The sequence below is a fragment of the Vigna umbellata genome, chromosome 9, assembly GCF_029865625.1.
Source record: "Vigna umbellata cultivar VRB3 chromosome 9, Vumbellata_1.0, whole genome shotgun sequence".
Lineage (NCBI taxonomy): Eukaryota > Viridiplantae > Streptophyta > Magnoliopsida > Fabales > Fabaceae > Vigna > Vigna umbellata.
Window position 1 is genome coordinate 30,696,947 of NC_142173.1, and position 15,107 is coordinate 30,712,053.

Below are 15,107 nucleotides of genomic sequence, written 5' to 3' on the forward strand. Positions count from 1 at the left end.
CGAAGATGGGCATTTCATCGAATTGTTAAGAAAGGTTAAAAGCGCTGGGAAAATGTTGTTCGAGCAGAGAAGGACTTGAGGGATGGAGTAGTGGATAGCAGGGTTAGTTATCACACCTGGATTCTGGAGAGAGTGAAAGTAGTCAAATTGCCTTTCAAGCCAATCAAAGATCAATCAGCTAGTGAAGGACCATCTCAAGCCCCAGAAAGTGAAGAGGTGCAACAATTGAAGGCTGAGATGGAGAAATTGAAGGTGAGAAATGCTAGGTTGGAGAATGAATTACAAAGAGCGCGTAATGATCTGGTGGATATGAAGAATGATAATGAAGAAAAGTCGCGAGCTTATGAAAACATTGTCAAAAGCCAGAAGGCTGAGAGGGATTACACATTTCGAGTGAAACAGGATCTAGCGGCCGCGAGTAAGGAATTATCCATGAGGGTAAATGAGAGGAAGGTGGCTTTAGAAGAGGGAAAGCAGTGGAAGCATCTCTACGAAGAAGCCAAAAGAGATAAGCGAGAAGCCCTGAAAAGACTAAGAGAAGCGCAGGTTCAGGTAGAAAAAGCGGGGCATGAGATGAAAGAGATGGCCATGTCGTTTGAGGCGGATATGAACCGGGAGCGTTGGAAGCTAGCAGAAGCAGAAGAAGAGCATCGAACTCTGATAAAACAAATGGAGGAATATATTGAGGAACAGGAGGAGCGATGGAGGTCGATAGAATTTGAAGAAAGGCATCAGGCCTTGATAAAGCAAATGAAAGAGCACATCGCGGAGCAAGAAATGGCTGTAAAGCACTGGAAGGAAAGCTTCGCTCAGTTGGCTGCTTTGGCAAATGGGGCAATTGAAGACATCCCCAGGATGGTGTCGAATGCTGAAGCTAGTACTTATTTTCGTAATTCACCAGCGGAAATAGAATTGTTTATTAATCATTGTAAATGGTTGGTGGGAGAGATGAAATCTTTCATTGCCCGGGCGCGGGATTGATGTACATCAGAATTATGCGTTTTGTTCTTTAGACTATGTAATGGATCAAATTTTCTTGAAATGAAAGATAGGGGATGTTTGTTTGGTATCGGCTTGTGTTAATTTTCCATCAGTATTGTCATCGTTATCCTGTGATTTCCACTTATCACTAGCATGCATCATGTTTTCTTTTGTTTTGCATTTTTCATCCTTATTTAATTTAATTTAATAAAAAATAATCAGCAGTACAAGTGAGAAAACAACGACAAATTTTCCACGACATCCGTACAGGACCAGATCTAACTCGAAGGTCATGGAGAATTGGGAGCAGTCACACGAATCTATTAAGGCTGATGTCAGCCAGTTGAAGGATCAAATGGCCCAGATTTTGGCGGCTCTCAAAGCCCTGAAGACTACGGGAGGGGCGACGTCTTCGCAGGTTGAGGGAAATGCTCAATATTACCCTCCGTTGTTCAATGCTGGGAGCCAATCTGTTTCGTTCCCAATGTATGGATTACCTCCAGGTTACACCCCACCTGTGGGAGAATACACAGAAGGGGAGCAGACTTCATTCTCTTTCCCTACCACTGCCAACGTACCGCCAATCAGTATTCAGGGACCTGTTATGATGTCCGCACCTATGGTAAATGAAGGAATGCATGCAAACATGTCTGATGGAATACGAGTAACTCCGGTGCCGCCTGTGATTACCGGAGAGGGCTTTTCTACAAGGGCTGCGCCACATACTTTGTTTCAGGGGGTAACTAGTAATGTCGATGGGGCAAAGGATAAACTTGAGAGCCTAGAGGCAAGTTTCAAACATATCATCATCAACATATCATCAATACAGAATCTTCCATTTTCCAGTTTCAAACATATCATCATCAACATACAGTTCAAATCATTTTCATTCCAAATCATACAGAAAATCAATCACATTACAACTCATACACCTTATTCTCTGCATAAGTTCAAACAACATTCATAACATACATCCATTGCAACTCTGCTCATTCATGCACACTCAAAATTCATATATTTCATACATTTCAGACATTCAGCACACTTCATTACTGTCATACAAATCAAACAGGTATTAAATTAAATTACTAAAGCTTCCCTTACCTGGTCTAGCAGTGCACTTCCAAATGCTTAGGGTTTCTCTCGTGCTCTCACGGCTTTCTATCCAGAAATTCACCCCACGATTTCCACTAAATCTAAGATACCAAAATCACATACAGTTCAGACCTATAATTCATTCATGCAACCAGAATTTGGTTTGCAGAAACAGAAGAAGAGAACGTTAAGGGAAGAGAACTTACCAGCCACAGAATTCTAACTTGTTCGGTTCTAATGAAAGCTTACAACACCGAGAATTATTCTACGGTTTCTGAAATGGAAGCAGAGATGTTGGTAGTGAGTGATCTTAGAGAGAAGATGAAAGAGTTTAGAGAGAAGGCAGAGATGAAGAAAAGCTAGAGTTTCGTGAGGAAGAAGGTGATTGCATGCAGAGAATGGGAAGAGTTTTTCTGAAAATTCACTTCCTTCCTACACAGAAACGAGCTCCCATTCTCCACACGCCACTTGTCTTCCACTAACATTCTCAGAGTGCTCTAACCGTGACACTTGGCAAACGCATGCAGTGGGAGTGTAAGTGGGTTTTGACGTGGCACGGTGCATTAATGGTGTGATCAGAGGATGGATTTAGTGTATTAATTTATCAGGTTCTCACATTCCCCCTAACTACAAAAATTTTCGTCCTCGAAAATTCTAAAGCTTACCAGGGAATAGGTGCGGGTACAATTCCTTCACAGCCTCTTCCACCTCCCATGTTGAATCACCAGTCTTGGCATTCCACACCACTTTCACGAGGCGAACATCCTTTCCTTTGTAGAGTCTGGTGCGGCTGTCTTCCACACAAACAGGTTGCATCTCTAGTGTCCGGTCTGGGCGAATTTGAATGTCTTCTAACTCCAGTACGTGTGATGGATCAGATATATATTTCCGGAGTTGAGAAACATGAAAGACTGGATGTAGGTTGGACAGTTGAGGTGGTAAAGCCAGTTCATATGCCACTGATCCAATCTTCTTCAGAATTTGATAAGGTCCAACGTACTTAGGTGATAGCTTCTTTGGACGAAGAACTCTTCCCACTCCAGTGATTGGATTCAGCCTGAGGAACACGTGATCTCCAGCAGCAAACTCTAAGGGTCTTCTTCTCTTATCAGCATACGATTTCTGCCTGCTTTGAGACGTCTTCAATCGTTCTTGAATCAGTTTCACCTTCTCGGTTGTTTGTTGGATTAATTCAGGTCCGGTTAATGCAGTCTCGCCTTCTTGGAACCAACACAAAGGAGTCCTACACTTCCTTCCATAAAGAGCTTCAAACGGTGCCATTCCTATGCTTGCTTGATAACTGTTATTATACGTGAATTCAACGAGCGGCAGAACTTCATCCCATACTCCCATATGATCTAGAACACACGTCCTCAACAAGTCTTCGAGTGTCTGGATGGTTCGCTCAGATTGGCCGTCCGTCTGAGGGTGATAGGCAGAACTCATTTGCAGTTTGCTTCCCAATTCTCCTTGCAACGACTGCCAAAAACGAGATGTGAATCTCGTGTCTCGATCTGATATAATACTTGAAGGAACTCCATGCAATCTAACAATCTCTTTGACGTACAGCTTGGCCAAGTTGGTCATGGACATCTTCAAATTAACGGCCAGGAAGTGGGCGCTCTTAGTTAATCTATCTACAATCACCCAAATTGAATCATGGTTTCGGACTGTACGTGGCAGATGAGTCACGAAATCCATAGAGATGCTATCCCACTTCCATTCTGGAATTTTCAATGGCTGCAGCAATCCTCCTGGTCTTTGATGTTCAGCTTTGGCTCTTTGACAAGTTAAGCAAGAGGACACAAAACGTGCAATGTCACTCTTCATACCAGGCCACCAGAATGATAAACGGAGGTCTTGATACATCTTAGTCATACCAGGGTGTATGCTAAGACGACTATGATGCGCTTCCTCCAGGATGATCCGTTTCAGTTCGCCATCATTGGGAACACACGTCCTACCAAGGTAACGTAGCATACCGTCCGTCCCAGCATTAAACTCCTTGGCCTGATCTGTACCAAGCACGCTCAAAATTTTCACCAGTGCTTCATCCTCACGTTGCTTCATCCAAATTCGGTCAAACACATCACTGGAAATTCTAAGATTACAGCACCTTATAACGTTCGCTCCCAAATTAAATTGTAATCTTAGATCTCTAAAACTCTCCACCAAGTTCAGCTCCTTCACCATCATTGCAGAAACTCTTACGGCCTTCCTACTCAAGGCATCAGCCACCACATTAGCTTTTCCAGGATGATACAACAGTTCGAATTCATAATCCTTCAAGAATTCAAGCCACCTCCTTTGCCTCATATTCAATTCCTTTTGATCAAAGAGATACTTGAGACTCTTGTGATCACTAAACACTTGAAACGTTGCACCATACAGATAATGTCTCCAGATTTTTAGAGCAAACACAACTGCTGCCAGCTCCAAGTCGTGTGTGGGGTAATTCTTCTCATGGATTTTCAGCTGTCTGGAAGCATAAGCCACTGCCCTCCTTTCCTGCATCAGTACACAGCCCAAACCTTGATATGATGCATCACAATACACTTCAAAAGGTTTGGCCGTATCTGGAATGATCAACACAGGAGCACTCGTTAATTTCATCTTTAATTCCTGGAAGCTCTCCTCACATCTATCTGTCCAAGCAAACGGCTGGTCCTTCCTGGTGAGGTAAGTCAGAGGGGCTACTATCTTAGAAAATCCCTCAATGAATCTCCTATAATAGCCCGCGAGTCCCACAAAGCTTCTAACCTCTGTGACCGAACGTGGACTCTCCCAATCCAGCACTGCTTTCACCTTGGCTGGATCCACTGCAATACCACCAGCAGAAACAACGTGCCCCAAGAATTGGATCTCCTTCATCCAGAATTCACACTTTGAACGCTTGGCATACAGCTCTTTCTCCCTCAACACGCTCAAGACAATCCTCAAATGGTCTTCATGCTCTTCAAAGCTCTTGGAATAAATGAGGATGTCATCAATAAACACCACAACAAACTTATCCAGGTACGGTCTAAAAATTCTGTTCATGTAATCCATGAAGATTGCAGGTGCATTTGTCACTCCAAAGGGCATCACCACATACTCATAATGGCCATAACGAGACCGAAATGCAGTCTTGTGAATGTCCTCCTCTTTCACTCTAATTTGATGATAGCCCGAACGTAAATCAATTTTTGAAAATACACACGCACCATGCAATTGATCCAGCAGATCGTCTATTCTTGGTAGTGGATACTTGTTCTTGATGGTCAGCTTATTAAGTTGCCTATAATCAATGCATAGCCGTGAGCTGCCATCCTTCTTCTTAACCAACAACACAGGTGCTCCCCATGGTGAAGCACTTGGACGGATGAACCTCTTGTCCATCAATTCTTCAATCTGTTTCTTGAGTTCGGTCAACTCAGCTGGTGCCATTCTGTATGGTTGAACCGAGATGGGTGCAGCAGTGGTTACCAAATCAATTGTGAATTCTACCTCACGGATGGGAGGTAGACCAGGTACTTCATCCGGAAAGACATCTGGAAATTCATCCACTACTGTTCGTCCTCCACTGTTATCAACATTGGATGAACGCTCTATCTCATTACCTTCATACGTCATGATAAGGAAACAGCTTGCTCCCTCCATGATGTCCTCCTTAAACTGCCCAAGAGTGATTGACAGTTCTTCCTCTTCTTCATCTGGAAAGACTAACTCCTTCTTCCCACAATCAATGAGGATCCGATTGGTAGCCAACCAATCCATCCCCAAAATTACTTCTAAATCTTGCAGGGGTAAGCAAATGAGATTGACCTTATATCTACGCCCCTCAACTTCTATAGGACATCTTACACAAACGGTAGACGTCTTGATCCCACCAGCCGCTGGGGTTGACACCACCAAGTCGAACTGTAATTCACTCTCCACTAATCCCAACTTCTCATCGCACGCCTTCGAGATGAAGGAATGAGTTGCCCCCGAATCATACAATACACAGCAAGGTTTCCCAAACAATAAGCAAGTGCTGGTGATGAGTGTACCTGAACGAGCAGCCTCAGCACCAGTAATTGCATAAACTCTTCCTGTGGCTTGTGCACGTCCACCTCTCCCTTGAAAAGCTCTTCCAGCATTCGGCGGTCTCATTACCGCTCGTCCTCCCACATTGCACTCCTGATCCGAGTGCCCGTTCCTTCCACACTTGTTGCAATGTTTTCCTCCAGAAAGTTGAGGACAAGCCCATCTCAAATGTGGTCCTCCACACTGATAGCACGTCAAACTCCTTTGTTGTCCAGTTTGGCCAACAGTGACCAAGGCTTGTGATCCGCCAGATGATTGAGTGGGACGAACGTATGGGGATCTTCTTAAGTTCGTATTGTTTCTGGATGTAACCTGCCCTCTATTCAATTGCTGCTTCTTCTGTTGCTCGGCCTCAGCAACATTTCTCTCCAGAACCTTAGCTCTCTCAACCATGGCAGGGAAGGACCGAATGCACAGGCAGGATATCAACACTTTCAAATCACTTCTAAGCCCATTCTCAAACTTCCTGCATTGCCATTCTTCACTTGTAGCCATGGTATTGAAACGAACAAGATGCTTGAATTTATTGGTGTATTCCGACACAGACATACTGCCTTGCACCAATTGAAGGAACTCCACTTCCTTAGCAAACCGCACACTGTCAGGAAAGTACTCTTCAAAAAATTTAGTTCTGAAAACTTCCCAAGAAATTGGAATTTGGGATTCTGCCAACAACATCTTCACACTGGACCACCAATGGCTAGCTTCACCCGTCAACAAATACTCTGTGAATGCCAAACGGTTTTCATTTGGACACCTCTTGGCATCATAAATCCTTTCCATATCTCTTAGCCACTGATCCGCTTCATCCGGAAGCCCTTTCCCATTGAACTTGGCAGGGTGGTGCTGCAAGAAGCTTTTCAAACTCCATTCGGCATGAGGTGCAGCATTAGAAGAAGAGGCTCCTGGTGTGCCTCTAGTAGAGGTCAGCAGGTCCATCAACTGCCTCTGAGTTGCTTCAGAGCTGATACGTGAGGCCTCCAAACTATTCAGTGCTTCCTGGTTTTGCCTCATTAAGGCAGCGTTCTGTTCTATCAAAGTGGTGTTCTGTTGTTGAAGCCTGTCAATGACGGTCTCCAACATCCTGGTATTATTAGAAGAGTCAGCCTCGTTTGGCTGAGGTGGGGGAGGAAGTCTAGGCGCCATTCGTTTTCTGGTTCAGAGAAAACGCACGTTAGTTATGTTCAAGAGTTAAAAATAATAACTCATCAACACACAATAAGCACACAACGAAAGTATAGTGTACTCATAACCCTACATGTCCTTAAAAGAACAAAACTGCTCTGATACCAATAAATGTAACATCCCAATAAATAGTAATTACCATTAATCAGAACTAATCACATTTACAGAAAATACAGTGCAGTCTTAATATTTACAACAGCTGCTCAAAAATTAAAACTGAACGTACTACAATTACAGCGTTCAGAATCTATCAAAAATACAATATCAATTCTGGATGAAACAGTTCTGCAAAACTATATACAGAACTTCCAAAATTCAGTACAGAAAATCTAACAGCCACTACGGAACAAGCACTCTACTGCTCAGCTTTAACTTCAACTTCTACCAAGTTGGCATCCTCCAAATTTTCTTCTTCCAGCATTGTTTCCAGGGGTGCCTCACCATCTGCTCACATCCACAACGGATGATCATTGCATTGACAAGACGGACATACAGAAACAGTAGACAACACAAGGAAATTGCAAGGGTAAGCTTAGGTAATTTAATTTATACAATCAACATATTTTAACATAGTAAATCAATCATGCATTTCATACAACATTAGATATATTTTCTCGCATACAGTAACTTATCCAAATTCTCATAATTAAAGACTGTCCGGACTGTATGATCCATGTAACCGCAGGCGTTCGTGCACCCGGGTGATGTAGTAACTGGGATACCCTCAACAGCTGCCACCCGAGGTTAACCCTTATCAGCCCAAAGTACTCAGTAGGACTAGTGCCTCCTGCCATTCCCACGCATGAACTACTCCCCTCTACATGAGGATGAGCAATCACGGAATATCAGGATGAACAGCCATCAGCGATTTTAGCATGGTCATACTACACTACTTATCATATTCCCATCATAGAGACGTTCCTCCTTGGAACGCTCCTTCACAATCCAATCCAATAAAATTCAATCAAAACATCATTCGCACATTATTAACCATTCCTCTTATTCAAATTTCCATTCTGTATTCCACTCTCTTAATTTTAAAGAACGTTCATCACTCAATAGATAGGGAAGAACATATTACAGTACACATACATCCACGTTTCTGAACAAAAGAAACGAACCATTATCCATTCACGGACGATAAGATCAATGAGTAATTTAATTGAGATTGAGTCTAAAAGATCCGAATAAATACTTAGGAAAATTCTAAGTATAAAGACTTGAGGTTAAATGAAAAGGACCATTACAGTTTAAATGAATTCAAATAAATAATCAGAGCATTAATAATTTCGGAAACGAACACTGCCAGTCAAAGACCGAACGTTAATTAATAAATTGAACGAACGCTGTGAAGTTCGCTCACGAAGCAATGATAAGGACGAGCGCTCAGTAGAAACCGAACCCTTCTTAGGACGAACGCTAGGTCAATGACCGAGCACCAAATAGAACGAACGCGCATTTGAACGAACGTTCGGTATCAGACCGAACGCTAAATAGGACGAACGCTCTACCTAAGATCGAGAGTTCATTTGGACGAACGCTTAGTATAATACTAGGCGTTGCTTATGACGAACGCTGGTAAACAAAACTGAGCGTTCTAACTATACTTCAATTTATTTTCAATCGTGGGACAAGCTAGGCTAAGCCGAACGCTCACACCTAACTCTTGACACCAATAACGCTCGTTCTTAATCAGAGTCCTTTCCAAATGAAATAACCCTTATTCTAAGTGATTTTCCAGGGAAACCGAACGGTATAAGACCGTTCGATAACGAGCGTACATGATCAATCAGAGAAGATAAAAATTTCCAGATTTTTCAAACACGATAATTTCACAGATTTCATATGATTTGAACTTTAAAAATTTCATCCTCACCATAAATCACATACATTACAGAATTCATTTTATAATCTCATCAATACAGAATCTTCCATTTTCCAGTTTCAAACATATCATCATCAACATACAGTTCAAATCATTTTCATTCCAAATCATACAGAAAATCAATCACATTACAACTCATACACCTTATTCTCTGCATAAGTTCAAACAACATTCATAACATACATCCATTGCAACTCTGCTCATTCATGCACACTCAAAATTCATATATTTCATACATTTCAGACATTCAGCACACTTCATTACTGTCATACAAATCAAACAGGTATTAAATTAAATTACTAAAGCTTCCCTTACCTGGTCTAGCAGTGCACTTCCAAATGCTTAGGGTTTCTCTCGTGCTCTCACGGCTTTCTATCCAGAAATTCACCCCACGATTTCCACTAAATCTAAGATACCAAAATCACATACAGTTCAGACCTATAATTCATTCATGCAACCAGAATTTGGTTTGCAGAAACAGAAGAAGAGAACGTTAAGGGAAGAGAACTTACCAGCCACAGAATTCTAACTTGTTCGGTTCTAATGAAAGCTTACAACACCGAGAATTATTCTACGGTTTCTGAAATGGAAGCAGAGATGTTGGTAGTGAGTGATCTTAGAGAGAAGATGAAAGAGTTTAGAGAGAAGGCAGAGATGAAGAAAAGCTAGAGTTTCGTGAGGAAGAAGGTGATTGCATGCAGAGAATGGGAAGAGTTTTTCTGAAAATTCACTTCCTTCCTACACAGAAACGAACTCCCATTCTCCACACGCCACTTGTCTTCCACTAACATTCTCAGAGTGCTCTAACCGTGACACTTGGCAAACGCATGCAGTGGGAGTGTAAGTGGGTTTTGACGTGGCACGGTGCATTAATGGTGTGATCAGAGGATGGATTTAGTGTATTAATTTATCAGGTTCTCACAGACCATGTTTTGCAGAAAGATGGCCGCATATGCTTACGATGAGCAGCTGCTCATTCATGTTTTTCAAGATAGTTTGGCTGGAGTGGCATTAAACTGGTATACACATTTGGAGCCGACTCGAATTCGTTGTTGGGCGGACTTGGCTGATGCTTTTGTGAAGCAGTACATATACAATACACATGTCGCGCCAGATCGTTTACAGCTGCAAAACATGTCGAAGAAAGACAACGAAACTTTTAAGGAGTATGCTCAGCGGTGGAGGGAATTGGCTGCACAAGTTGAGCCACCTTTGTATGATAAAGAAATGGTGGCAATGTTTGTAAATACACTTCAACCACCATTTTATGAACATATGGTGGGAAATGTATCTTCAAATTTTGCTGATATCATTGTGATAGGTGAACGAATAGAGATCGGGTTTAAAAATGGGAAGATTGCATATGGCTCGTCGGCGGGTGCAAATTCCAAAAAATCCAATTTCAACTCAGGGAAAAGAAAGGAAGGAGATGTGCATGCAACATCTGCAACCCCCGTGTGGAGAGGTCAGGCTCCCACTCATAACTATCGACCATATTGGGGTCAACATCCACATGCAGCTAACGCGTCATTCGGTCATCAAATTAGGCCTCAACAACAACCGGGGTACTATCAACCACAATACATCCCGACGAATAATTGGAGGGGAGGGGCAAATGTAGGTTCCAATATGAATGTGGGTCCAAATGCTTATCCAAGAAGGAACCAAGAAAGAAATTATGTTAACTTTACCCCAATTCCTACAACTTACACGGAATTATTGCCTCATCTTATCAAACAAGGTTTAGTTGTTGTTTGTCCCCTGAAGCCTTTGCAGCCTCCGTACCCAAGAGGTTATGATGCAGATGCAAAGTGTAGTTATCATGGAGGGGCCGCTGGTCATTCCACTGAGAGGTGTCTGGCTTTCAAGCATAAAGTGCAGACTCTAATTGATTCTGGGTGGTTAAAGTTCCAAGAGGATAAGCCTAATATTGAGGCCAATCCTTTATCTGGGCATGGAAGTGCTTCGACGAATGCTGTCGAAGTGAAAGAACATGAGCTGGTGAGGAATGTGAAAGAAGTCAGGAGCTCTAGGAGGTTTATTTTGGAGGCGTTGCGGAAAGTGGGTATCTTGAAGGATGATTATGATGAGAGTATTGCATGCGCGCTCCACCCAGATGATGAGCACTCTATTGAGGAATGTGTTGAGTTTGAAGAAATTCTGCAAGACCTGCTAGATCGTGGTCTGATGCAAGTATGTTGCAAGAGGGAGGAGGGTGATGTATTTGCACAAACTGGTAATGAATCCGGCATGATTGTACCAGAACCATTGGTGATTCGTTTCACTAAGACTACTTCTATCCCACCAACTCAAGGAAGGTCGCCTGTAGTTATCCATGTACCAGCCCCTTTTCCTTACAAGAACGAAAAAGCCGTCCCATGGAGATATGGGACGCATGCGTCAGGCGAAACGCAAAGCGTCGACCCTGTCGTCAAAAACATATCAGGAATAGGGGGAATGACTAGGAGTGGTCGAATTTTCACATCACCAGAGTTGGCTCGAGAAAGGGTTAATGATAAGGAAGCAACGATGGCCGCGAAGGCAAAAAAATTCTTAAAGGGGAAGGGTGCACAGACAGAGGAGATCCCCGACAAGGAAGAGAGGAGAGAGGTTTCTGAAGAGGAGGCTTGTGAATTTTTAAAATTCATACAACAAAGTGAATATAAGGTGGTGGAACAGTTAAATCGTATGCCTGCTCGTATATCCTTGTTAGACTTGCTCATGCATTCGGCATCACACAGAAAGTTGCTAATGAAGATACTCAGTGAGGCTCACGTGGAGCAAGGTATTTCGTTGAATAAATTCGAAGGTATTGTTGGCAATATTGTTGCTAATAATTATCTCACTTTTACGGATGATGAGATACCAGCTGAGGGAAGAGGGCATAACAAGGCTCTTCACGTCTCTGTGAAATGCCTGGATCATGTTATTGCGCGTGTTTTAGTGGACAATGGGTCCTCCTTGAATGTCATGCCGAAAGCAACTCTGGAAAAGCTACCTTGCGAAGGAATGCATATGAGGCCAAGTTCAATGATTGTGAGGGCGTTTGATGGCAGTAAAAGAGAAGTGATGGGAGAAGTGGATTTACCAATGCAAGTTGGCCCATGCGTTTTTCAAATAACATTTCAGGTTATGGATATCCTGCCAGCTTATAGTTGTCTGTTGGGGCGCCCATGGATTCATTCGGCGGGAGTTGTGCCTTCTACACTACACCAGAAGTTGAAGTTTGTGATAGGAGATAAGCTGGTGATAGTATCAGGAGAAGAGGATCTTCTTGTGAGTGGGCCATCATCCACGCGCTACATCGAGGCGGCTGAAGAAGCTCTCGAGACAGCCTTCCAATCGTTGGAAATTGTGGGAAATGCTTGTGTGGAACCGTTTCCAGTAAATCCTCGTCTATCATGTGCTTCTATTATGATGGCCAAGATTATGCTAAAAGAGGGCTATATATATGGGGAAGGTTTGGGCAAATATCGGCAGGGGCGAGCATTCCCTCTAGAAATCGTTGAAAGCAAGAACAGATATGGCTTGGGGTATAAACCTACCAAGGAAGATAGGAAAAGGATGATTGAAGAAAGAAAAGAGCGCAATCTGGCCCGTGCAGAAAGACGAGGGCCCAGAGAGAGCAAAATTCACATTGTTGACATCAAGGAAAGTTTCCGCAGTGCTGGGTGGATCAATACTGGTCAGATAGCAGCGGTGGAGGATGAAGAAAGGCCTCAAAGTTCGAGCTTTGTGTGGGCTTGCTCCCCTGATACTCAACTCAATAATTGGGAAACACTGGATTTACCTGTGATGCTTAATGTGAACAAAATGTAATAGTTTTAATTAAGCTTATAGTTTCGATTGGGGCTTTAAAACTGAGGTTTCGCGGATTTATGCTTTTTACTTTTCACTCAGCGTGATAATAAAGTTGCATTTCATCATCATTTGGCATTTTTCTTTGTTTATCTTATTTATTTATACTTTTTCATAAATTTAAATGATGCAGATGTGACAATGATTGTTTTGGAAATAATGATATCAATGTTCCTAATTTTGAGCACCCTATCAATAATACGGAAGATGATTTCGAAGATGATGTAGAACCCTCTCCAGAATTGTTGAGATTAGTGGAACAAGAATCTAAGGAGATAAAACCCCATCAGGAGGAGATTGAAATACTCAACTTGGGAGAGAAGGATGAGATAAAGGAAGTGAAAATCGGTACTAGTATGAAAACGGAAGTGAGGGAAAGATTGCGTGCCCTGTTGAAGGAGTTTAAAGATGTATTCGCGTGGTCTTACAATGACATGCCGGGTCTAGATACCGATATTGTGCAGCATAAGCTCCCACTCAAACCAGAATGCCCTCCAGTCAAGCAAAAACTAAGAAGAATGAAGCCGGAAATGTCACTAAAAATTAAAGAGGAGGTCCAAAAGCAATTTGACGCAGGATTTTTGGTTGTGGCAAGATACCCACAATGGGTAGCGAATGTGGTACCAGTGCCTAAGAAGGATGGGAAAGTTCGGATGTGTGTTGACTATCGTGATTTGAATCGTGCAAGTCCGAAGGATAATTTCCCGTTACCACACATTGATACTCTGGTTGATAATACGGCCAAATTTTCGTTATTTTCGTTCATGGATGGATTCTCGGGATATAATCAAATTAAAATGGCACCGGAAGATATGGAACAAACGACCTTTATCACGTTGTGGGGAACATTCTGTTATAAGGTGATGTCTTTCGGACTCAAGAATGCTGGGGCAACATACCAAAGGGCAATGGTGACACTCTTTCATGATATGATGCATAAGGAAATTGAAGTTTATGTGGATGACATGATTGCAAAGTCGGAATCAGAAGAGGAGCATATTTTCAATCTAAGGAAATTATTTGAGAGGCTGAGAAAGTACAAACTCAGGTTAAATCCTGCCAAATGCACGTTTGGAGTAAAGTCTGGAAAATTGTTGGGCTTTATTGTCAGCCAAAGAGGGATAGAAGTTGATCCTGACAAAGTAAGAGCGATAACGGAAATGCCTGCGCCCAGAACAGAAAAGGAGGTTCGAGGTTTTTTGGGAAGATTGAACTACATTGCTAGGTTCATCTCCCAATTAACTGCTACTTGTGAACCAATGTTCAAGTTACTACGGAAAAATCAGGCCGTAGTCTGGAATGAAGATTGTCAAGTTGCTTTTGAAAAGGTCAAACAATACCTGCAAGACCCTCCTGTATTGCGTCCACCTATGTCAGGAAGACCGCTCATTTTGTATTTGACCGTATTGGATAATTCAATGGGTTGTGTATTGGGTCAGCATGATGAAGACGGGAAAAGAGAGCATGCTATATATTACTTGAGCAAAAGATTCACAGATTGCGAACAACGATATTCGTCGTTAGAGCGAACTTGTTGTGCACTGGCGTGGGCTACTCATCGTTTAAGGCAATACATGTTGAGCCACTCTACTTGGTTGATATCTAAAATGGATCCTATCAAGTATATTTTCGAAAAGCCCGCTCTAACTGGAAGGATAGCTCGATGGCAGATGCTATTGTCAGAGTACGATATTGTATATGTTACTCAGAAATCTATCAAGGGTAGCGCTTTAGCGGAATATTTAGCCCATCAGCCCATTAATGATTATCAGCCAATGCAACCTGAATTTCCTGATGAAGATATCATGGCTTTATTTGCTGAGAATAAAGAGGACAAAAATGAAAAAGCCTGGACGGTATTATTCGATGGGGGCCTCGAATGTAATGGGGCATGGAATAGGGGCAGTGCTTATCTCTCCTAAGAATCAATACATTCCAATGACGGCAAGGTTGTGTTTTAATTGCACGAATAATATCGCAGAATATGAAGCCTGTGCCATGGGAATTCGAGCAGCTATAGAGTCTAAAGCAAAAA

General features: G+C 42.4%; 2 protein-coding genes across 2 annotated transcripts; one reads left to right on the forward strand and one right to left on the reverse strand.

The window, feature by feature from the left end:
- Nucleotides 1-5,684: 5,684 nt before the first annotated feature.
- Nucleotides 5,685-7,290, reverse strand: LOC148193180 (uncharacterized). Its single transcript, XM_088099373.1, has 2 exons — nucleotides 5,881-7,290; nucleotides 5,685-5,768 (listed from the first exon to the last, which is right to left on the reverse strand). The coding sequence occupies exons 1-2, from the start codon at nucleotides 7,288-7,290 to the stop codon at nucleotides 5,685-5,687; spliced, it is 1,494 nt and encodes a 497-aa protein (XP_087955499.1).
- A 2,751-nt stretch (nucleotides 7,291-10,041) lies between these two features.
- On the forward strand, nucleotides 10,042-13,033 carry LOC148193181 (uncharacterized). The gene is made up of 4 exons (XM_088099374.1): nucleotides 10,042-10,054; nucleotides 10,536-10,831; nucleotides 11,123-11,737; nucleotides 11,798-13,033. The coding sequence occupies exons 1-4, from the start codon at nucleotides 10,042-10,044 to the stop codon at nucleotides 13,031-13,033; spliced, it is 2,160 nt and encodes a 719-aa protein (XP_087955500.1).
- The last annotated feature ends 2,074 nt before the right edge of the window (nucleotides 13,034-15,107 follow it).

Coding starts and splice junctions, on each gene's coding strand:
- LOC148193180 (XM_088099373.1), bottom strand. CDS start 7,290: ATGGCGCCTAGACTTCCTCCCCCACCTCAGCCAAACGAGGCTGACTCT. Junction 5,769..5,880: donor TTGAGGGGCGTAGATATAAG/GTCAATCTCATT, acceptor TAGTCTTTCCAG/ATGAAGAAGAGGAAGAACTG.
- LOC148193181 (XM_088099374.1), top strand. Junction 10,832..11,122: donor ATTGGAGGGGAGGGGCAAAT/GTAGGTTCCAAT, acceptor GGGTGGTTAAAG/TTCCAAGAGGATAAGCCTAA. Junction 11,738..11,797: donor AAAGGGTTAATGATAAGGAA/GCAACGATGGCC, acceptor CAGACAGAGGAG/ATCCCCGACAAGGAAGAGAG.